The sequence below is a fragment of the Orycteropus afer genome, unplaced genomic scaffold (genome assembly GCF_000298275.1).
Source record: "Orycteropus afer afer isolate SDZICR_OR568_19922 unplaced genomic scaffold, OryAfe1.0 scaffold00027, whole genome shotgun sequence".
Taxonomy (NCBI): Eukaryota; Metazoa; Chordata; class Mammalia; order Tubulidentata; family Orycteropodidae; genus Orycteropus; species Orycteropus afer.
The window spans coordinates 7,860,065-7,885,754 of NW_006921614.1; the positions used below are offsets into that span (position 1 = coordinate 7,860,065).

General features: G+C 40.3%; 1 protein-coding gene across 1 annotated transcript in view; it reads left to right on the top strand.

Annotated features, from left to right (window-relative positions):
• The first annotated feature begins 5,100 nt into the window (after positions 1-5,100).
• LYRM4 (LYR motif containing 4) overlaps positions 5,101-25,690 on the top strand; it is a 246,954-nt gene continuing 226,364 nt past the window's right edge. The window contains exon 1 of the mRNA XM_007935348.1: positions 5,101-5,186. Coding sequence (XP_007933539.1) covers positions 5,101-5,186 — 86 coding nt within the window. The remainder of the gene's footprint in view (positions 5,187-25,690) is intronic.

The window sequence follows — 25,690 nt, forward strand, 5'->3', positions numbered from 1 at the left end:
AAAAAAAAAAAAAAATTGGCTTCAAGTCAGTTGCATTGCAACTCATAGTGACACTAAAGGACAGAGTAAAACTGTAGAGTTTCCAAGGCTGTAATCTTCATGGAAACAGATTGCCGCATCTTTCTCCTACAGAGTAAATAGTGAGTTCAAACTACCAACCTTTTAATTAGCAGCTGAGCGCTTAACCAAAGCACAACCAGGGATCATTCCCACAAAGATTACAGCCAAGTAAATTCTATAGGGCAATTCTGTCCCACTGTCACAGGGGTCATAACAAGTCAAAAATCAAGTCGATAGCACCTAACAACAATAAACACCAAACCCACTGTCACTGAGTTGATTCCAACTCATAGCAATCCCCTCCAAGGTGGTAAATCTTTACAGTAGATTGCCCAGGCTTGCTTCCAGGGAATGGCTGGGAGGTTTGAGTCACCAACCTTCTGGTTAGCAGTCAGATGCCTCAGACACTGTGCTACCAGAGCTCCTTAACAACAATACCATCTGTTAATATTATCCCTATCATAGCACTCATCACAATAAATTACTGCTTTGCTTATCTAGTCTTCTATAGGTTTCTTACGGGATTTTGGAGGGCTCTCATCTTTGTAACTCAGTGTATGGAACTTAATTAGTGTTCAATAAATATTGAATGAAATGAGGCAAAGGGCTTCGGTTTGTTCATCTGTGAAATGAATGATGTCTAAGGTCTCCTCCAGTTGCAGTTTGTAAGAATTAAAGATAAATAAAAACAAATTCATATATAGAGTAGAATAATTTCTTATAGTATCTGAAGTTGCTTATTCTAAACAAGATTTTCTTTAACATCATTTTGATATGTAACTTTATAGAAAGTGAATTGCTTGTTATGGTTGGAGACATTTCTCTTAAAAGGCATAAAGTGCTCATTATAAATTTAATGCAAGGAAATTTATGATTTCACAAAAAAAACTATAGTTAATAACTATGGACAACTGAGCATTAATTTTTTTTCTTTTTTTTACATTTTGAGACCTAAGAGGTGGTAAAGGTGCCCTGCTGGCCCAATGGTTAAACACTGGCCTGCTAAGTGAAGGCATCAGTTCGAACCCACAAGCACAGTTCCCTGAGAATAAAGACCTGGCCGTTTGCTCTTGTAAACGTTGTTGTTGTTGTTGTTATATGCCGTCAAGTTGCCCCGACTCATAGCGACCCCTCCTTGGGTTTCCCAAAGCAGTATCACTACGGAAGTAGATTGCCCCATCTTCCTCCTGAGGAATGGCTGGTGGGTTTGAACTGCCAGCCTTCTGGTTAGCAGTCAAGTGCCTTAGGCACTATGCTACCAACCTAACACTACAGGGCAATTCTACTCTGTCATATAGGGTCACCTGTGAGTCAATCTCATCTTCCAGATTGGTGCCTGCTACAGTGCTACATAAGGAGCTCTGGTGGCATAGTGCCTAAGGCATTTGACTGCTAACCAGAAGGTTGACAGTTCAAACCTACCAGCTACTCCACAGAAGGAAGACTGGGCAATCTACTTCCATAAAGGTTTACCACCTCAGAAACCCAAAGATTGTGACTATGAGTTGGAATTAACTCAATGGCAGTGAGTTTGGTTTGGTTTTATAGTGCTGGATAAAATAAATAAAAATTCTCACAACTGGACCAATTAAGCAAATATCATGATAAATGGAGAAAAGATTGAAGTTGTCAAGAATTTCATTTCACTTGGATGTACAATCAATCCCCATGGAAGAAGCAGTCAAGGAATCAAAGGATGTATGGCACTGGGCAAATCTGCTGCAATTCCTATTTTAGGTATTTAAAAAAAACAAAGATGTCACTTTGAAGACTAAAGTGTGCTTGACTCAAGCCATGTATTTTCAATTGCCTCATATGCATGTGAAAGCTGGACAGTAAGACTGAAGAACTGATGCATTCGAATTATACTATTGGCAAAGTACACTGAATATACCATGGACTGCCAGAACAATCAACAAATCTTTCTCGGAAGTATTTCGGACATATTATCAGGAGGAACCAGTACCTGGGAAGGATATCATGCTTGGAAAAGTAGATGGTCAGTAAAAAGAAGAAAACCCTTAAGGAAATGGATTGACACAGCGGCTGCAACAATGGGCTCAAACATAGCAATGATTGTGGGGATGGCACAGGACCAGGCAGTTTCCTTCTGCTGTACCTAGGGCCACTGAAGTTGGAACCGACTCCATAGCACCTAACAACATGAGCTGGAATCAACTCGACGGCACACATGTGGTAGTAGGTGGGTGCTCCCTAGTTTAGAGTCACTTTGCTAAGAGAGGGAGCCCTGGTGGTACAGTGGTTAAGTGCTCAGCTGCTAACCAAATGATTTGTGATTTAAGTCCACCAGCACTCAGAAGATGTGGCAGTCTGCTTCCATAAAGATAACAGTTTTAGAAACCCTACGGGCCAATTCTACTTTGCCCTATTATAGGGTCACTAAGAATCAGAATTGACTCAACAGCATCAGGTTGTTTTCTGGTTTTGCTAAGAGACTCCTCAGGCCAATATAGAATGCATATTAAAAGACATGAATAAGGTCCATTCTCAGCTTCTGGCCCGATTCCACTTTCAATCTAAACTAACTAACCATCACTGCAATAGTGATGTACAAAAACTGAAGATTTAGCTTTGGTGTTATGATTTTTTTATTAGTCTTTAAAGCAATGGTATTCAACATTTTGGTAAATCGTTTCAAATAACACAATAAAATCTTTTTGTGAAGATTTATTAACTGGGAAGGTACCACTTTCCTGCCTGATGATTTCTCAACCATTTCTTGTAGTAACAGATGACTAGGCTACTCAACCAAACAATTTGACTTCACATATTTATTTGGAACGTTTTACTTAGTCACAACACAGTTAAGTCATTTAGATATATTAATCGTATACATTAATGGTAAAATCACTTGATAATCAGGCAACTGTATACAGTACTCCACACACAAAAGTATATCATATTAAGAGAAAACAGTTCTGGATCTTATTCTGTAATATACAATTCCACTGATCTTGAATCCATTAAAAAATGCCAAAGAAAAATCTCAAAATATTAAAAGTCCATTCCATAAATCCCTGGCAAAATTTGCCCAGTGGCGTGACCAACAGGCAAAAGTGACAGAAGATCTGCTATCCTGCAAAAAAAATCTCTTTTGAGACACTTATATGTACATAACCTCAAAAAAATCTGGTAAGATTTTTAAAAGTTTAATGAAAACATTTTCGCTCTAGTATCTTTTTATTAAATGCCACTGTAATATGACTAGTGAGTATATATGAATTCAAAGGCGTGTTGCAAGTACATGCTACAAGTATGGTAAGGTCAGAAGTCTCCTCCTCCTAAAGTTTCTGAAAACACGAAGTTGTTTTGATATGGTGCAAAACAAAACAAAAACCAAACTCACTGCTGAGTAGGTTCCAACTCATTGTGACCTCTCCTTGGGTTTCCGAGGCAGCATCTCTAGGGAAGCAGATTGCCCAATCTTCCTTAAGATGAGTGGCTGGTGCATTTGAACTGCCAGCTGTCTGGAATCAAGTGTCCAGCAATCTGGGAGATTCATAAGCATTTCAAAACTAAAAACCAAAAACCAAACTCACTGCCGTAGAGTTGAATCCGACTCATAGCTATCTCTCCTTGGGTTTCCTAGGCAGTATCACTAGATGGATGTTAATGCAAACGTTGTTTTTTACGCGTGAAGTTGCTCTCGCTGGGGCAGAAAGCTGGTTCTTCCTAACGTTGATTATATAATGCAAGACTTCAAAAATAACTGCTTTGCAGATGTCACTAGAAGTGGCTCCCACGCTCTAGGCCCACTACTTTAGCAAGGTGGTCCAGAAAAGTTGAAGTCTTCTGAGAAAGACCACAGGAGAATATTTAACTATGAAAAGCTTTAGGAAAAAAAATGATTATGCTTCGTACCTTGGGGTCTAAAATGAGCACAAACTGCTTAAACTCCTAAACGTGCCCAATTAATCTAGCCCAGGCCGCCCCGCCTGTTTACACACTTAATGAATTACAAAACTGAGTTACTCAAAAGCAACAACTCAAGAAGACTCAAAAAATAACATGTTAACAAGGAAAACTCGACAGCTCAGTGCAAACTCTCCACCACACCACCGCCCGCACCGCATTCCCACATTGTTGTAAGGTAGGCACTCACCCACCGCTCGACCCGGAAACCCAGACCTGGGGGGTTTCAAATTCGGAAGCGTAGCAGACACGCTCGCTCTCACCGCGGGGATGTTAATCCCCACCTCAGAGCCACCCGTGCACTCTGGGCGCTGCCATTTTGATAAGAAACCAAGCCCTGCCCCGGAAGCCCCTTGTCCTGTCGCCCTAAGCCGAGCCAGCATGCCAGATAGACATTGGCCCTTCGCCTCCACGCGCCTCGCGCCCCATCACCTGCCACCTGCGCGGTGAGAACCCTGCACCCCTAGGCCGCTGAACAAGTTGGGCCAAAACGGGACGACCCACAGCTCCCTGCACCCCCTAACAGGCAGCGCCAAGGGCGGCCGCAGCTGGCGCAGGCGGGACACCCGCGCGGAGCGCTCTGTAACCCAGACAACGTGGCACCCAGCCTATCCGAGGCGCTGCGGGGCAACGCGCCCTTAGACACTAATGTCTGCTTCTGGAGCCCGAGCAGTTCGCAGAGACGCTCCGTGACGGAGCTGCAGCCCTCAACCCCAACCACCGACCCCGTCCCAGAAATGGGGGGCTAGGTGCAGAGAAGACCTCAACTCCTCAGTCCGGCCCAGTCAGTTAGAGGCCCCTCCCTCCCGCGTCCCGCCCCTACCGCCCTGAGCCCGCCGCGCCGCACCGCCCCCTCCGCCTTAGCTGCCCTGAACCCTGCCTGCATGGTTTTCCTAAGGCTGCGCGGGGCTCCTGGGAGCTTTCCAGAGGCGGGGCGAGGACTCAGGACTCGCGCAGACTGATCCTAAGTCTGGGACCCCTCCAGTAAGACAGAGCAGTGCGTTTTTGTCTACTCGCGGTGGTTTCTGTTTTTGTATAGGCTGAAATTTTGTGAGTTAAATTAGGGACCTCCGCGAAAAGGACCCATTTATTTTTTTTCTCTCCAAAATGGCAGCCTCCAGCCGCGCACAAGTGTTAGATCTTTACCGGGCGATGCTGAGAGAAAGCAAGCATTTCAGCGCCTACAATTACAGGTGACCCAATCGGGTGGCTACAGGGGCCGGGAGGAGCCAGGCGCGGGCTGCCGAAGAAGGTCCCAGGGACAGGGAGCCCGCCCACCCGGCCGCAGCAGCTGGAAGGGCTACTCCAGCCTAGTGCGTAAGCCGGCAGAGGGGGGTGGGCCCTGGAAACCTCGCGCTAAGGAGCTGTGGGTTTGCACTTCTATCAGGGAACACATTCACTTCTTGTGATGTTTCTTCCCAACCGGATAGTTTGGTTTGTGTGTTTAGCGCACGGTTGGTGGTGTTTCAGTCGTTGAAAGGATGGATGTGAAAGCTGCAAGTGATAAAGCTACTAACAGTTTCTTGCATATATAGAACTTCCCCTGGCATTTGGAAGCGTTGACAATTGGGACGTGACGGCACATGTCCACAAAGCTGAAGTCTATCTAACTCTACCACCCTTTCATTTCACACGTGTTAGTTAACTCTTTTGGTTACTAGAATCAGTTCTGTTCTACTTAGGAAATGGGGTCGGACGGCGAGCGCGGGAACGTTGACATAAAAATGATGCACAAATAGTGGTTAGGGAAACAGGGTTCCTGGAGCAGAAACGTTCGCTTATACTGGCCTCATCCGACCTGCATCCAGTTTATGGAACCTTACCAGCAGGAACAGACTCCAACTCTAGTAAGCCATCCTTAGTGAAGTACTTTTCCATGCCTGCACCATTCTCACATTTGCTCCTGAGTCCTTCATTCTTACTCTTTATATAGCTTTACTTCAGAGCCTCTTATATCTTCTGACCCACCATTACTGTATATATCTTATGGCTTTTCCCTGCATGCTTTCAAATTTGGCGTCTTCTACTAGCTGCCTCGGAAACCCAAGGAGGGGGGTCGCTATGAGTCGGGTCGGACTCAACGGCACATAACAGTAACAACAACTAGTTGCCCGATTATGAGTTTGAGCCATATTTCCGAGAGCAGGAATTTGACTGGGCCAGCTCATCTTTTTACACCAGATCTCATTTTAGGTGACTGGCCAGCCCATGGATTTAATGTTATAGGACCTGTTGCCTACCCCTGGAACAAACTGGTTAGCTAGGCTTTACCTGCGGCTGGGTATGTGAGCATGCCGGCCCTGTTATTGATAGGTCCAGTTCCACAACGTGTTGTTGTTGTTGTTGTTATGTGCCGTCGAGTCAGCCCTGACTCATAGCGACCCCTCCTTGGGTTTCCGAGGCAGTATCACTACGGAAGTAGGATTGCCCAACCTTCCTTCCGAGGAGTGGCTGGTCCACAACGTGTAGCAGACAGGAATACCAAGCCTTTCAAACAGAGACTGTGTTAATTTTTAGAAACCTGCATAGAAAAGGCACTTTGCCTATGAATTTGAGAACAACATTCAGGACACGGCTAGGAAGTCATATCCACCTGGCTGACTAGTTAAAAGAAACAAATCATGAGAAAGTGTTATTTTACTTAATGACTTTGAAGGTAAAGGAAATAAAGGTATACTGGAAGAATTTCTGACAAAAATTAATACCAAATGCTTAACCAAGTCTATCAAGGTAATACACAAAACTATACAAGTAAGTGGAAACCATTCATTTTCCCCACATTCTAGAAGATATTACTTTGTTATTTAAATTTACCCAGAATAAATGGGATAAGTATCAGCACACAGTTAACACAGTGAAGCAATAGTGGAAGGAGAGGGTACGTCTGAGAGCTCATAGTAGAAAAGTCAAGTAGGAGCACTCAGTGAGTATCTAGCCTTAGACCAGTCACACATTCTCTGTATTTCAGTTTTTCTGTTTGTAAAATTAGACTGTCAGACTACATCTTTTCTAACGACCCTTCCATTTCTGAAATTCCATTTGGAAATGATTTATGAGCCAGATAGTGAAACCTAAAAATGAAGCTAAGTTTTCTCAAGTGAATAAATGCTAGGTCAACAAGGTAAACTGCAGGATGATCTTTCAAGGCCATACCTAGTAGGCAGAAAATTGGAAATGAGTTTCAATGTGAACAGCTATAAGGTAACAAACATTTAGAAAACTGTTGTTGAAATTGTACTTGGAGCCTTTAAGCCAAATTTGTTACCTAAGTATAAATATATTCAAAGGAAGCTGGTAATCATTTTCTACTGTTTCCTGAAATTGTGAACCTGAAATCCAAGATTTCTGCTAGTAGCATCTCCTGAGGTAATACATTTACATAAAATAGATATTTTTTATGTTAAGGCTACATCTTGTGGATTTCAAGGATAGCCTCTTCCTTTTCAATCTTTGCAGATATTTGTGGCTGATGAGAACTCAGTAATGATAATATCCTCTGATCCCTTCTGTGTGTCACTACTGTTTTATGTGCTTTACATCAATTATGGCATTTATTTTTGACAACAACCCTGTGAAGTAGGTACAATTTTCATGGCCCACTGAGGAAACAGACACAGGTAACTTATCAAAAGTCACACAATTGGCACTGGATAAACAATGAAAAGTAGATAGTAAATTTTGAAACCACCTGAAAACTGGAATGCCTGAAATAGTAAAGAGATCAATATTGTGGAATTACCTTGAGATATACACACCACACACAGATCACATTGTAATAGTATGGGCCCTTTCTATTTCTCCAGTCTCTAACCCAACAAGCCCTACACATTGTAATATTTGCACTTTCTTAGATGTACCATGTTCTCTTGGACTTCAGTGATGACTTTGCAAGTGATGACTTTCTTCTTTTTATGGCAGGTCCTTTATCTCCCTTGTCCAGAGTTCCTCCTTTTCCTTTGAGATTCAGCTCATTCATGACCTATAGACAAAATTTTCCTGATTCTCTTCATTCCACGGCTTCCTTCCTGCCCTGATCCCTATCACTCAAACATATCCCATTCTGTATTCTTTTGCCTCAGTGCTGACAAAAAAATCCTGAATCTGCTTTACCAAATACTATATAAGACCTGGGGATAGAAAGAGGAGAGCTTTGGATTCATCAAGGCATCTGCCATCAATGGCTTTTGAAGTCTTGTGTGGGACACAGTTACAGAGATAATTTCCACAGACTGGGGAAACTGTCCTGACAGAGGTATGCATAGGGTGTAGAATCAAAAAGGGCCCCAAAAGGATGACACTGTACTCTTTTACTCACTTAAATATTATTGAGAGGCCCAAAGAACTTTTGTTTAGGTGAGGCATATCAATATTTATCATGTTAAGACTTGTTTTAAAAAAATAAGTGAATAATCTCATTACATGTTAACATAAATAAAATTTTTATGAAGAATTATTTTTCTTCCAAAATAATTAGTGAAAAAAGTGACATTGCATTTCTGTAAATTTCTTTAATTTCAGCTCTATATTAAATGTCTGCATTGTTAATTTGTTTCTTCCTACCGTCTGTTGCTTCTAAGAAACTCCACTGTAGACTCATAAAAGAATGAGTGAAAAAGGCAGATGTCATCTTGGAACTGTGAAAATAGTTTTACTTCATGGGTCCTTGAAAGGTCTGAGATCATAGTGGCCTCTGTCCACGCTTTGATAATAAATAATCTAGGGCACAGGAAGAGAACAAGCCAAGTAAGAAGGTGGCTGTAATCAGTAAGGTCACTTGCCTTCATAGTTACAATAAATAAAAAATTACAATAAATAAAAAAGTGGTCCCTGGATTTGACAATATGAATATCTCTGTGAGCTTTACCAGAGCCATTTTCTTGGAATAGTGAAGATTGTGGAGGATTGAGATGTGACTTGAAATTAAGTAAATTGATAGAATGAGTGTATAAGCCCCTCACCCCTCCTGCTTCAGATGCTGTATAAGAAAGCAAGGTGGTGCATTTGGAGTTAGACAAAGGGAGGGACACTTGATTTTCCTTCGGCGGAGTAGAGAAGGCGAAAATAAATTGGAATATAAATAAAAAGGATGGAAAGTTGAAGTGGTAGATGCCAGGCCTGACAGCCGGTTTCTGGATGAAGCAGTAGAGAAGTTGGTGGTGAGGAAGAAGCACCCTGTCCTTAAGTTTATTATTGGCTGCACACACTGTTGTAATTGTCGGTTTTCTTGTTTCTCTGTCATTTGTTCCTTGAAGCCAGAAACTCTTATCTCTATATTACTAGTGTATAGCACAATAACTATCTAGTATATGTTTGCAAATATAAATATTTGTTGATGAAAAGCAAGAGAAAATTGTAGTCATATGTAATTTTCATCAGCCATTCCTGTCAATTAAAATATTACTGAAACATACGGTAAAAGCCTAAAGTAATGCCCAAATGGTTACCAAATTAAGTCTCAGAATTCCTTAATTCCTCATCAGATAATTGAGTCTTTTTTGTACTTATTATATGATAAGCACTGTGGTAGGAGCTGCAGATCATTACCCTCCCATTAGAAGTAGGGAGTAATAAGTACCATAAGAAATTTATCAGTAAAGTACAAAGGAGAAATGGCTGTATGGAGGAGAGCTGGTCTCTAAATGCCACCTTAAAAAACAGGTATCATTAGGAATGCTTTTGACTACAAGTAGTAGGAAACCCTTATATAGTAGCTTAAGTAAATAGAAGCCACTCCTCGGAAGGAAGATTGGGCAATCCTACTTCCGTAGTGATACTGCCTGTGATACTGCCTCGGAAACCCAAGGAGGGGTCGCTATGAGTCAGGGCTGACTCGACGGCACATAAAACAAAAACAACAAGTAAATAGAGAATTTATTCTCACATAGAAAAGGACTAGAGGCATGCAGCTGCTAGAGCTGTTTTAGCAACTAGATGATGTAAAGGTGCCATGTGAATTTCCAGTTTTCCCTTTCATGCTTAGGCCTGATCATTCCAAGCAGTTATTGAAACTCCAAATATCATATCATTATTCAAGCCAGGAAGAAAGAAGGACAAGTCTAACCAGAAAAGAGCAAACTTTCTTGGAAGTTTTATGTCATCTCATTTGTCACAGCTCTGTTACATTTCCACCACTAGCTAGGCAAGAGACCAAAAAATTAGGCTGTATAACTTTTGCAGCCTCTGTAATAGAAGGTGGCAAAGAAAAAAGGATTGGGAATGACTATTAGATCAGCCAACCAGTAGTGTCTGATGCAGATAAGAACCTGTGGGAATGGAGGAAGAAGCACTCCATGCAAAGATGAGGCATTGGCAGAGCAAGTTATAGGGAGCACATGGGAGCCATTGCAGCTGAAGCATTGGAGGTGCTGGCTGAAATAACCAGTAATAAAATAGGTTTAAAAGAGAGGTGGAGCATAGAAAGAATAGGGAGCTAAACTGAATAATAGAACAGGAAATAGAAAGCCACCTAGCTCCCAATGCAATGCTTGTCTCCAATGAATTGCCTCTTTTTAATAGAAACTTCACAACCCATGCATCCTCTAACTTGGCCTTCAAAAGTCTTACGAACATTAACCCAAAGATATTCATTTCACAATTTCTCTTATTACAGCTGAGGTAGATAAACAGGCTGTGTCCTTTCATGAATTGTAACTTGATAAAGATTAGGTCTTCAATTAGTACACGCTTGAATGAAACGTTGAAGTCTATGAGTGCAGGCCTATTAAGGGGCGTAAATAATGACTCATTTTTTGAAGTCTGTTCTCTTTTTTGAGCCACTGGAACTTTGTTTAATAAATTACATGTTTAGTAAATCCAGACTGAAAGGCAAGCTGAGGCCTTAGAACTGTGAGCTCCTCCAGAAAGCAGGAAGGAGGCAGTGTTTCTTTCACCTGTGTTAGTATCCATTGTTGCAAATCTTTTTACATTTTACATTGACTACCTCGTCTGCCCCTCTCCCCATGCTTCTGACTAATTGAGAATGCTAACACAAATAGTCTGTGAATTCACAATCCTAACATGAATAGTATTAACACCAAGCACCTTTCACTTCCTAAAATAGGACCAAAGCATTGAAGACCTGAACACCACATATCCTTTGGAACAAATAAATCATTTTGCCCATAATACATCTTGAACACCCATAAGATGTGTGTGTGAGTGTGTGTAAATGCATTAGGGCCTGGGAGAATATGAATTACAAATGCAAGATGGCACTGCTGTTTTAAGACTGTAATAAAGTTGAGCAAAAAAAAAAACATGTACAAGTAGAGATCAAGAGACTTACAGAGGGAAACATGCAAATTAAAATAGTACCAAAACACTAGAGATTTACAAACTGCCAAAGGGGCAGGGAGGCTGTATCTTCTGACCTCTTCTAACCCCACAAGAGGAAGACAAAATCACCATCAGTAGCCCAAGGCCTATTCCTGTGAGGCCAGACATGCTGCCTCCCTCTAGCCCTTTCATCAACCCTGACACCAAACATTCCTCCTACGGCACCCACCACCTTTCTGCTGTGTTCGATAATTCACTGCAGTGGCCACACAGAACTCACAGATTATGGAGTTTATTAGGGAAGCATCAGGCTACAACTCAAGTTCAGGAACAACCCTCAGTCTCTCAGCAGCGTGTGTCTCTTGGTGTCTCTTTCTCAGCAACACGTGTCTCGGTGTCTCTTTCTCAGCACATGTCTCTCAGGAGCGTGTTTCTCTCAGCAGCATATCCTTCTCAGCAGCAGTCAGAGAGACTCCTTCTGCCTCTAGGAGGGCTCCTTTTGAGCCTGGTAAGAGTGGCCAAACTAACCATAATATCAGAATTCTAAACACCTGAGAGAGAGCTAACTTCCCAGAACATTGCTTTGTGCCATTCTTAACAGAAATACCCCAGGTGGATAATTTTAACAATCAGGAGCTACTCAGTTGCTCAGGGCAAATTCTACCACTGAGTTTACAAAGACCTATGGCAAGAAAAGCCATACCAGGTAATTTACTACACCGAGCAGACTAGTGAGGGTAAAAAGACAGTAATTATGCTGTGGCTGACATACATTATAATATTATTAAAATATTATAAAAGTAGCATTGTAGAGATTATTCAATCCTCTAGGCCTAACCTCTGTTTCAGTTTTAACTTTATATATCTCATTTAGAAACTTAAAATCCTTAAACATGTCTTTCATTGTAATAAATATAACATGACCCACCCTGCTAGAAACTTCCCTTTAAGTAGAAGTTGCTGATGTCTGGGAAATTCCATCCTCTTGTTCTTTTTCACCTTGTATCCGTTGACTCAATTTAGAGCTACACAAACTTGTCACCTGGGACAGTTACCAGGTTGGTGAGCATCAAATATTGCATTTTGCCTACTGGTGTTCTTAACAAGATTATTAAGGTTTTACCTACAGTTTTTTTAAAAAATCAAACTTTTCCCTATTTTATTTAAGAGTCTTCATATAATATCTTTACTGCATATATATACATATACAAAACCAAAACACCAAACTCAATGCTATCAAGTCAACTCTGACTCATAGCAAACACCAGTGGGTTTCCAAGGCTGTAAATTTTTATCTTCCATGGAGTGGCTGGTGGGTTTGAACTTCTGACCTTCTGGTTAGCAGCCAGATTCCTTATCCACTATGCAACCCGGGCTCCATCATATATATACATACATATATAACAAAATACTGAAGAAACCATAGAATCCTACTTTAAGCAGCCAGGTGAGAGTTTGGCTCACTATGAAATGTAAAACAAATTTTATCTGTCTTTGAAAATTGCTTTAACTTTTCTTTTTTTAATTTTTATTATGATTTTTGTGAAAGTTTACAGAGCAAATTCACTTTCCGTACAGCAGCTCACATACACTTTGTCTCATGACATTGACTGCAATTTCCTAAAATGCAACAGCTCTCCTCCCACTTCCTCCCCATAGTTACCTCTTCCCTGTGTCCTTCCCTCCCATGCATCCCTGTCCTCCACGCTGTCACCCTGTGCATACACAGCCCTTCTATTCTCCCATGATTGATTTCTCCCAGGAGTGTATCTATCTAATGTAAATGTTCAGCTCATATGCCTGTCCTTTTTTTTGGCTGGAAGCCATAGGAATAGGTTCAATTCCAGACCTGAAGGGCATCTATGGGCCATAGTCTCAGAAGTTCCACCAGCAAACCTTGTCCTTTTTTTATGATTTTGAGTTTCATTTCACATCATTCTCCCACTCTATCCAGGATCTCCTATAACCACCTCCGGGTGGTTGACAGTGGTAGCTAGCTGGTCTCATAGTTGTACGGGCTGAGGATCACATGGTTGTACCAGTTGCTTGGACTAATTGCTTCCATGCATCTTTCTTCATTCTTCTTTGCTCTGGATGAAGAGAGACCCATAGTTGAATCTAGATGGCCGCTTGCAAGCTTTTAAGATCCCAGTCGCTACTTACCAAAGTAGGATGTGGAACAATGTTTGTGTGTAGTATGTTATGCTAATTAGCTTGATGTCCCCTGCGACTATGATCCTGAGCTCACAGATCCAGCTACTCACTCCCTCTGGATAGCTGGCTGTGGCCAAGAAGTCACTACAACCTTGCCCCTTGTCACCTCTACTATATACCTGGGAATTCTTACAGAACATACAAATACACTTGCAGAAACTGTCTGTCAACCCTATATGTGGTCATGGGCACACTCCCCCCTACACAGACATAGCTAATAGGTAAGCCTGTCTACCCATCTATCCACCCATGGATCAATGTTTGCCATCACTGACAACACCATACTATATGTGCAGAAGGGTTCATCTTTGTTGTCCATACCTCCCATGCACCTCTCTATGTCTTCCTCTTCCTCAGCACCACCATGTTGATCACTCACATTTGGTACGTTGCCCTTCTCTTCACCCAAATCAGTACTTATCTCTACCTATCTAACAGTGTTCTCTCCCCTTCCCATCCACCCCTGGTAATCAACAAAGAAAATTTCCTTCCATATATAAACCTTTTCTTGACTTTTACAATAACGAACTAATAGAATATTTGCCCTTCTGTGATTGACTTATTTCACTCAGCCTGCTGTCCTCCAAGTTCATCCACACTATGTGGTGTTTTCCAGATTCTATGTTATTCTTTGTTGTTGTGTTGTTATGTGCCGTCGAGTCGGACCCGACTCATAGCGACCCCTCCTTGGGTTTCCAAGGCCGTATCACTACGGAAGTAGATTGCCCCATCTTCCTTCTGAGGAGTGGCTGGTGGGTTTGAACCACCAGCCTTCTGGTTAGCAGTCAAATGCCTTAGCCACTATGCTACCAGAGCATAATATTCCATTGTGTGTAGGTACCATAGTTTGGTTAGCCATTCCTCTGCTGATGGGCAGCTAGGTTGTTTCCAACTTTTGCCTATTGTAAACAGTGCTGCGATGAACACGGGTGTGCATATATCTGTTCTTATCCTGGCTCTTACTTCTTTGGAATATACACCTAGTAATGGAATGGCTGGGTCAGATGGTATTTCTAATTCCAACTTTTTAAGGAATCGCCATACTGCTTTCCACAGTGGTTGTATCATTTGACAGGTCCACCAGCACTGTATGAGAGTCCCAATCTCTACACACCCTGGCCAGCATTTGTTATTTTGTGTTTTGTTGAGCTTTGCTAGTAGTGCTGGGGCAAGATGGTATCTCGTTTTTTTTTATTTGCATCTCTCCTCGGAAGGAAGGTTGGGCAATCTACTTCCATAGTGATACTGCCTTGGAAACCCAAGAAGAGGTCACTGACTCGTGGCCAACTTGACAGCACATAACAACAATAACAACAATGACTTATGAGCTCTGGTGGCGTAGTGCCTAAGGCATTTGACTGCTAACCAGAAGGCTGGCGGTTCACACCCACCAGCCATTCCTTGGAAGGAAGATTGGGCAATCTACTTCTATAGTGATACTACCTCAGAAACCCAAGGAGGGCTTGCCATGCATGAGTCAGATCCAACTCAACAGCAGTGACTTTGGTTTAGTTTAATGGCTAATGATCGTGAGCATTTCTTCATGTGTTTGTTGGCCACCTGAATAATCTCTTTGGTGAAGTGTCTATTCATGTCTTCTGACCATTTTTGAGTTGGATTATTTGTCTTTTTGTTGTTGAGAACCAAACCAAAACCAAACTCACTGCCATGGAGTCAATCCCAACTCATACTGACCCCTTTTTGGGTTTCTGAGGCTATATCTCTACAGAAGTAGATTGCCCAGTCTTTGTTTTGAGATGTTAGAGTTTTCTATAAATTCTAGAGCTAAGTCCCTTGTCAGAGATAGGTCATTGCCAAATATTTTTTCCCAGTCTGTAGGTTCTCTTTTTACTCTTTTGGAGAAGTCTTTGGAAATACATAAAAAATTAATTTTTAGTAGGTTTTCCATGCATCTAGTTTATCTTCTACTGTTTGTACATTTTGGATTATGCTTGTGTGGTATAGTGTGGCTTTTCTACCCATAAGTCTTTGTAAACTCCGAGGTTCAATTTGTTATGAGCAACTGAGGAGCTCCTGATTGCTAAAGTTGTCCACCTGAAGTATTTCTGTTGGGAGTGGCACAAAACAATGTTCTGGGAGGTTCCCACTCTCTCTTAGATGCTTAGAATTCTGATGCTATGATTGGCTAGTTTGGCCACTCTGCCAGGCTCAAAAGGAGGCCTCCTAGAGGCAGAGGGCTCTCTCTCTCTCTCTCTCTCTCTCTCTCTCTCTCTCTCTCTCTCACTAACTGCTGGTTGAGGAAGACAGTGCCGCTGAAAGAGACACATTGCTGAGTGAGTCACCTAGGGACACTCACTGTTGGGAGAGGGACCGTGAGAGACTGTTAGGAAATAGCATGTGGGCTGGGGAGAGTCTTTGAGCGTTTTTCCTGAACTTGAATTGTAGCCTGGTGCTTCCCTAATAAACCCCGTAATCTGTGAGTTCTGTGTGGCCACTGCAGCAAATTATCAAACCCAGGAGAGAGGCGGTGGGTGCTTTGGGAAGAACGGTTGGTGAAAGGGCTGGAGGGAGGCAGCATGTCTGGCCTTGCAGGAATAGGCCTTGGGTTACTGGTGGTTCTATCTTCCTCTTGTGCAGTTAGAGGAGGCCAGGAGATGTGGCCTCCTTGCCATTTTTGCAGCTTGATAGTCTACTTATGCCATATTGCTTTAAGGTTTTTATCACAGGATATGCAAGAACACAGAGAAGAAAGGGAAAAATAAAAAAGAAAGACTATTGTAAATTTTCTAAATTATTCTCAAATTAAGTCTTACATTTCTAATGAATTTATACTGTTAGCTCATGTAGCTCTGGTAGCATGGTGCCTAAGGCACTTGACTGCTAACCAGAAGACTGGCAGTTCAAACCCACCAGCCACTCCTCGGAAGGAAGATGGGGCAATCTATTTCCATAGTGATACTGCCTCGGAAACCAAGGAGGGGTCTCTATGAGTCGGGTCCCACTCGATGTCACAAAACAACAACAACAACAGCCATTGTATAGCCTGTGACACTTTTTAGAAAGCACTGTCGTTACCTAACCCATTTCACAATGCCGCAAGGGCAACCAGAGGCCATTTTATATTTCTTTGTGGCTGAAAATAGTTTCTTAGACTTTTGAAAGACTAATTCTTCATTATGATTAAATATGCTTGGTGCTACTAAAAGATTCTCTTTTTTTCTCCTTTTTTATAGTTGCAAAGTTCTGCCATGTTGAATGATAATGATTTTGAAAAATTAGTAAAAGTTATGTTAAAAGTATCTTAGAAAAGAAAACATTTAAGATATTCAGACTAAGAAAATAAAATTTAGCTGTCTAAATTTTGGGGGGAAAATAAAATACTAATTTATTCTAGATAATAGGGAAAAAAAAAAAACTGCCATCAAGTCAGAACTGACTTATAGCATATAGCACATAGGGGTTTCCAAGACGGTATCTCTACAGAACTAGATTGCCCAATCTTCCTTCCAAGTTGGGCTTGAACCTCCAGCCTTCTAGAGGGAAGTGTTAAAAACAATTATTGAATCTACATCATTGCTGACTTAATGACTTTAGTTTACAGTATTGCACTTATTTTATTTGTACTTCACCTTGGCCCTTAAAGCATTTTAAAAATGAATAAAAACAATTACAACAAAATACAATAAAATGAAATAATTGTTATAATTTTAAAAAGTAATAAATGAGAGAGAGCACAGGGAAAATAAAGGTAGAGAATATAAGAAAATGAGCAGTAGTTAGACTACAAAATGCAATTATATCAAAATGGAATTTTCTTCATCTAAAGTAAAGTATTCTGTACCAAAGTCAGATAATACTGTTTTTTATGCAAAATATAATTACAAATCACTGACTTAGAAAGCTATTATAATGAGCGTAATAGAAAATAGATGCCTCGTAATGATTAACATCAACAGCCATATGCATACCTTGTTGTAGATGAAAGTTACTTTATGTCATACTACTTCTCATCCTGACACTCTGAATCCCACTTCCACTATATAGACTTTTATATATGTTTTAACATTTATTTTTCACTTAACTGGTACCTAGCCAATTAAGGAAAATTGTAGCCACTAGAAACCAAATTTAGTAATAAAATTAGATAAGTTTCATGAGCCAACTTGTGAGTTTCAATTTTCAACAGGGTTTGAGTAAGTTAAAGGAGGTCCTCTTGCTATTGTCTGAATTAGTTATGGAAATGTCTTGAAAAGGGTTCTTTCTCCTGAAAGAACTGCCTCTTCTCTACTGCCCTATTGTAAGAAGCAGATTTAAAGTTGCCAAGATTATGATATAATGTATCACCATGACATTTTGATTATCTGTGTGTTTTCATAGCCACTCATTACTGAAATTCTATTTGACAATATAATAGTTCTTTTAACTAAGATATATTGACCCAAAAGAAAAAAAAAAAAAAAAACAGCTTACAGAAATGATCTTTCACAATCAATAGAGAAAGGAAAGTTGCAGTGACATGGTGCTAGAATGCCACCTCCGCTTATTTTCTGCCCTGAGTATATTTACCGTATGTATTATTTTCAGTGTTATAAATGAGTATCATGAGTGAGGCAATCTTGATTTAGTAAGATTCCTGGCCTTTGAATCAAGAGACCTTGGTTCACATTTGAGGTCAACCCGTTGCTTTCTTTTGACCTTTGTCTAAATCATATACTATAAATAAACTCATTAATCTATGAATTGGAATTACTAGAATTTGTTTATAAGACTTTGAAAACTAAATAAAATTATTTGAACACTTTCTAGCAGAGTTGCATACAGTGGGTACTCCAAACTCCCTTCTGTGTATCAACAGATAATAAACTAGTTAACCAAAAAAAATACAAACCAAACTCATTGTCATGGGGTTGATTCTGATTCATAGTGACTTCCGTTAGCTTTCCAAGGCTGTAAATCAGACTGCCTCATCTTTCTTCCACGAAGCAGCTGGTGGTTTTGAACCACTAACCTTTTGGTTAGGAGCCACATACCTTACCCACTACACTACCAGAGTTGTCCTTAATAAATTATTTGCTGCAGAGTTATTGCTTACACTGATAGTTCAACTACCCAGATCTTTACCAGGAAATTTGTAGTGGCTAGCAGTCATTTAACCAACATGAGTAAACTTTTAGAACATATTCTATACCGGTTACTAACTAGCAGTCCAAAGAACTCTATCCCTGTAATATGTACTTTGATAAGATGAAGTTAGTTTAGTTGTTCCTTCTTTCAGCAAACATTTACTGGGCACCAGCCATGTGCTGGGCCCTTTGCTCCTTTCTGGGCATACAGAGATAAACAAGACATGATCTTTGCCCAAAATGTGCTTGTGGTTTAGTGGAATAGACTAATATAATCACTGACACTTTTCAACAATAGGGTGGCAATGTACTGATAAGAGAAATGAACAGAGAATTATGGGATCACATAGTAGGGTCAACATAAGTTACCCTGAAGGGGGTTTGGGAATTAAGAAAGCATGACTAACTTTAGGTCAGGTAAAGGTTTAGTAGGGATTAGATGGGAAAGGGAAGCAGAAAAAGGAGGGACAGATGGAAACAACTATAGATAGTGTTGGGTGTAAACCACTAGCACCGTTTTTGTATCACTGATGGCAGATAGTGGAAGAACATAATGCTTAAGAGAGTAGGGACCACAGTCGCCAGAGAACTTTACTTAAGATCATGCCAGGGTGCTTGAATGTGACTCAAGACAGCAGAAAGCCATTCAGGTGTTTTAAGCATACTGCAGGTGTACCTTTTAATTGGATCACCCTAAATGAGAAAGGAACAAAAGACATAGAGACTGATTAGGAAATAACTATTGGTTAATTTAGTCAAAAAGTAATAGTAATGGAGAGAAGGGGATTGGCTTTGAGATATACTGATAAATAAAATTAGCTGGTAGTGGCACAGTGGTTGACCACTTAGCTTCTAACCAAAAGGTCAGCAGTTCAAACCTACCAGCCCCTTTGCAGGAGAAAGATGTGACAGATCTTCTTCCTTAAAGATTTATAGGCTTAGAAACCCTGTAGGACAGTTTTACCCTGTCCTGTAAGGTTACTATGAGTCAAAATTGACTCAGTGGCGATGGGTTTGCTGGCCGTTTAGTGCTTGGTTGAGTATGTTGCATCAGACGGAAGAATGAGTTGAAGATGATTGTTGTTAGGCGCTCTCAAGTGAGTTCCAACTCATAGCGACCCTGTGCATCACAAAACAAAATACTGTCCGATCTTATACCATCCTCACAATCCTTGCTATGCTAGAGCCTATTGTTAAAGCCATTGTATCTATCCATCTTGTTGAAGGTCTTTCTCTTCTTCACTGACCCTTTACTTTTCCAAGCACAATATTCTTTTCCAAGAATTAATTGATCGCTCCTGATAACATGACCAAAGTATGAGAAATAAAGCACTCCAGCTGCACTTCTTCCAAGACATTCTGGCAGTGCATGTGATATTCAGTATTCTCCAGCAACACCATGACTCAAATGCATTGATTCATCTTCGGTCTTCCTTATTCATTGCCCAAGCTTTAACATATATGTGAGATGATTGAAAATAGCGTGACTTGGGTCAGACCCACTGTAGTCTTCAAAAATTACATCTTTGTTCTTTGACATTTCAAAGAGGGTTTTTTGCAACATACTTACTCAATACAATATGTACTTTCTTTCTTTCTTTTTTAATTTTTTTTGTGATTTGGGTGAAAGTTTACAGAGTAAATTCATTTTCTGTATAGCAGTTCATACACATTTTGTTTCATGACAGTGACTGCAATTCCCCACAATGTAATAGTTCTCTTAGCACTTCTCCCTGTAGTTACCTCTTTCCTGTGTCATTCTTTCCTGTGCATTCCTGCTCACTGAACTATCTCCCTGTGCAAATACTACCCTTCTCTTCTCCTATAATTAATCATTCTGAGGAGTGTATGTACATGATGTAAATGTTCACTATATATGCCTATCTCTTCTTTGGCTGGAGGCCACGAGAGTGAGTTCAGTTCCAGGCCTGATGGGTAACTGGAGGCCATAGTCTCAAGGGTCTCACCAGTGTCTATCAGACCAGTAAACCTATTTTTTTTTATTTTATTATTATTATTTTGAGCTTTTTTCCTTTGTTCTCCCACTCTATTCAGTCTTTAACAGTGGTAGCCGGGCACCATCTAGTTCTTCTGGTCTCATGGTCACATAGGCTGAGATTGACATTGTCCACTAGTCCCCTGGATTTACTGTTTCCATGCATCTTTTCTCTTCATTATTCTTTGCTCTGGATGAAGAGAGACCCATTTTTGCATCTAGATGTCCACTTGTAAGCTTTTAAGACCCCAGTCACTACTCACTAAAGTAGGATGTAGAACAATGTTACACCAATTAAGCCTGATGTCCCCCACAACTATGGTTCCAAGCCCACAGGTCCAATAGCTCGCTCCGTTGGGGTGGCTGACTGTGCCTAAGAAGTCATCATAACTTTGTCCCCTGTTATTTCTAGTTATACATTCTTACAGCTTATACAAATATGTATGTCCAAATATCATACATATAAATAGCATCTGGCAAGCTTATATATGGTCATGGGTATATTCCCTTTTGCCTAGACAAACCTGATCATTCAGCCTGTCCACCCTTAGATTAATGTTTGTTATCACTGATAACTCAGTATTGTATGTGTAAAACGTAGTATTGTTGTCAGTACCTCTTCTGCACCTCTCTCTGCCCTCCTTTTCTTTACTATTATTGTGTTGGTCATTCACTTTTGGTATATTGCTTTTCCCTTCACTCAAATCAAAACTTGTCTCTACTTATCTAGCAATGTTCCCTCCCCTCCACTCCAACCCCTGGTAACCAACAAAGAAAATTCCTTCCATATATAACCTTTCTTTGAGTTTTTACAATAATGAACTAATACTCTATTTGTCCTTCTGTGCTTGACTTACTTCACTCAGCATAATGTCCTCCAAGTTCCTCCATGTTATGAGGTGTTTTGCAGATTCTACATTATTCTTTAGTGTTAGTGTTGCATAGTATTCCATTATGTGTATATACCATAGTTTGGTTATCCCTTCTTCTCTTGATGGGCCCTTAGGTTATTTCCATCTCTTTGCTATTGTGAATACTGCTGGATGAATATGGGTGTGCATATATCTGTTCTTGTTCTGGCTGTCACTTCTTTAGGATGTATACCTACTGACCAATTGCTGGGTCAAATGGTATTTTTATTTCCAACTTTTTAAGGAATCGCCATACTGATTTCCACAGTAGTTGTATCATTTTACAGTGCCACCAGCAACGTATGAGACTCCCAGTCTCTCCACATCCTCGCCAGCTTTTGTTATTTTCCGTGCTGTTGAACTTTGCTATTAGTTCTGGGGTGAGATAGTATCTTATCATTGTTTTGATTTGCATCTCTCTAATGGCTTATAAGGAGCTCTGGTAGCATAGTGGCTAAAGCACTTGACTGCTAACCAGAAGGCTGGCGGTTCAAACCCACCAGCCACTCCTCGGAAGGAAGGTTGGGCAATCCTACTTCCGTAGTGATACTGCCTCGGAAACCCAAGGAGGGGTCGCTATGAGTCGGGGCCGACTCGACGGCACATAACAACAACAACAACAATGGCTAATGATCAGGAACATTTCTTCATGTGTTTGTTGACTACCTGAATATCTTCTTTGGTGAAGTATCTATTCTTGTCATCTGCCCATTTTTTAATTGGAATATTTGTCTTTTTAACGTTGAGGTGTTGGAGTTTTCTATAAATGTTAGCAGTAAGTCCCTTGTCAGATATGTCATTGCTGAATATTTTTTCCCATTCTGTAAGCTCTCATTTTATTATTTTGGAGAAGTCTTTTGATGCACATAAAAATTTAATTTTTATATGGGTATAGGGACGGATAGATGGGTGAACAAGCTAAACAATTATGTATGTCTAAATGGAGAGTGTATCCAAGATCATATACAGGGTTGGCAGAAAATGGGCCTCTCGAAGAGTATGAAGGGATGGACACTGGGAGGAGGTAACTATGGGGAGGAAGTGGGAGGGGAGCTGCTGCATTGTAAATTTTGGTCAATGACATGAGACAAAGTATATGTGAACTGCTGTATGAAAAGTGAATTTACTCTGTAAATCTTCACCCAAATCCTAATAAAAAAAAAAAAAAATTAATTTTTAGAAGGTCCCATTCATCTATTTTCTCTTCGGTTATTTGTGCATTTTGGGTTATGTTTGATAGTCTGTTTATGCCATAAATTAAAAAACAAACACCAAACTCACTGCTGTCAAGTTGGTTCCAATTCATAGCAAAACCTTCTTTGGGTTTTTGATGCAGTATCTCTATGAAAATAGATTCTGCAGCCTTCCTTCTAAGGAGTGGCTGGTGAGTTTGAACTGACAGCCTTCTGGTTAGCAGTTAGATGTCTTGGGCACTACACCACCAGAGACCCCCTAAGTTTGTGCCTGTTTTTTCCTGGATGAACTTTATAGATTTAGGTCTCACATTTAACTCTTTGATGCATCTGGATTTAGTTTTTGTGTGTGGTGTGAGGTATGAATCTGATTTCATTTTTCTGCAGATGGATATCCAGTTTTGCCAGCACTATTTGTTAAAGAGACTCTCTCTTCCCCCGTTTAATGGATCTCCGCCCTATGTCAAAGATCAGCTGACCATTGGTAGATGGATCTATTTCTGGGTTCTCAATTCTTTTCCACTGGTCTGTGTGTCCTTGTACCAATATGAGGCTATTTTGACTGCTGTGGCTGTATAGTAGGTTTTGAGATCCAGGAGTGTGAGACCACCTACTTTGTTCTTCTTTATAGTGCTTTGCTTATCCAAGATCTCTTTCCTTTCCAGATAAAATTTGTGATTGATTTTTCCATGTCCTTAAAGAGTGTTGATGGAATTTAGGTTGGGATTGCAATGAATGTGTACATTGCTTTGGGTAATATTGACATTTTCACAACGTTCAATCTTCCTATGCATGAGCATGGTATGTTCTTCCATTTATGGAATTTCTTCCATTATGGTTCTTGTTCCCTGTTTACAGTCTTGTAAGCTTATTTTACTTTGGATACTTCTATAAGTGGGTTGGTTATGTCACCAGGTGTGTTAATCATTGGTTGTTGTTTCCTGTTGTCGGTTCTCTCTGAAGGACTCCCTTTAGCATCTCTTGTAACGTTGGTCTGGTTTTAGCAAAGTACTTTAATTTCTGTTTATCTGGAAATGTTCTAATTTCACCATCGTATTTGAGGGAGAGTTTTGTTGGGTATATAATTCTGGGTTGGAAATTTTTTTCTTTCAGTGTTTTATATATATCATCCCATTGCCTTTTACCTGCATGATTTCTTCCAAGAAATCAGAGCTTAGTCATATCCGTTGTCCTTTGTAGGTAACTTTTCATCTTCCTGTGCTGCTTTCAGGATTCTTTCTTTGTCTTTGGTTTTAGTGAGTTTAATGATGATATATCTTGGTGATTGTCTTTTGGGGTTTATCCTGTTCGGAGTTTGTTGAACTTTTTAAATAGATATATTCCCGTCTTTTGTCACATTAGGGAAATTTTCTTCCAACACATCTTCATCAATTTTCTCTGTGGTTTTACATGTCACTTCCTTTTCTGGAATTCCAATTAAACATAAGTTATTTATCTTAATGGCATCCCATGTGAATCTTAGGCTTTCTTCACTTTGTTTTGATCTTTTCTCTGATTAATCTCTTAACAAAGTAGAATTGAGATATTTGTCTTCAGTCTCACTAATTCTGTCTTCCATTAATTCAATTCTACTCCTTTGCCCATTCAATGTGTGAGCTATTTCTGGAATTTTAGTATTCAACTTCTGGATTTTCTATTTGTAGATTTTGTGTCATTTCTAATTTTTCGTTTATTTTGTTATATTGTTCTTGTATTGTTTTCCTAAATTTCTACAGTTTTGTCTGTGTCTTCCTTAATTTTGTCAGTGTTTTCCCTGATCACTGTTTTCAGCTGACAGTCTTTGGAGGTACCTAAATATAATTCATTTGAATTCCTTATCAGGACTTTTCAATACTGTTTCTTCCTCAGAGACATTTTCTACATCTGTATCCTAATCCCTTGTTTCTACTACTTTATCTTGCTTCTTTGTGTGGACTGTGATGGTCTGTTGTCTCTGAGACAATGTGATATCATTGTGTTTATATTTAATTGCAGATTTTTATATTGGTGTGATTTTCCCAAGTCCCCCCCCCCCTTTGTTTTGATATATCTGAGTATATAGGATACTGTGCTTCTCTATTCACTAGCTGGCAGCATTTAGGTACTTACCATATGTCTCCTTGTGGGTGTATGGAGAATGAGTTTGTGTACAGATCTCTGTTAGCTGTTCATGAAGAGCAGTTATGGGTGAGTTGGGATGGTGTTGGCCATCTGTCATTGGTCCGTTGGTGCAGAAGGAAGTAGTGTCCCTCACTCAGTAGGTGGGGCTACAAGAGGTGCAGGTATGATTGGGTCATATGGGCATGGTTGCGATCTGCTGCTCAGTTAAACAAAAAATAAAACAAGAGGACAAAAACCACAAACCATATCATCAGCCTCCAGTCCAGTTGCCTGTGCTGTCCTCCGCAAGTGGAGCCTATTAATTAGGCCACTGAGCCACTGAGATCAGAAGTCACTTGCAAATATTCAAAATATTCATAGCACCCTCTGGACAGGCTAAAACAGAAAGAATCACCAAAAAAAAAAAGGAAAGGCAGTGAATGAGAAGAAATATTTAAAGAAATACTTTGTAAACACAAAAGAAATATAAGTAGTAAAAGATTAAAAAATAAATGAATACAATGTTTGGTGTGGCAAGAATAAGAGAAAAAAGCAAAAGCAAAACAATAATAAAGAAAAATGAAAAAATGGCAAGAAGGAAAATTAGGGATGGGAAGAACCAAAAGAAATAAAAAAGATGGGAGCCAAGAAAAGGGAAGAGGAAAAAAAAAGAAAACAAGAACGCTGTGTTCTGGTTACCTAATGGTGCTCTGACAGAAATATACCACAAATGGGATGGCCTTAACAAACAGGAGTTTATTGTCCTACAGTTTGGAGGCTTTAAGTCCATGTTCAAAGTGCCAGGCTCTAGGGGCTGGGTGAAAGCCCTTCAACATTGGGGTCCAGCTCTGCCTCCTGCTCCCAGCCCACTGAAGCTAGAGGCATTTCTTCACTCAGACAGCTGCTGGCTGCTAAGGCAGACAA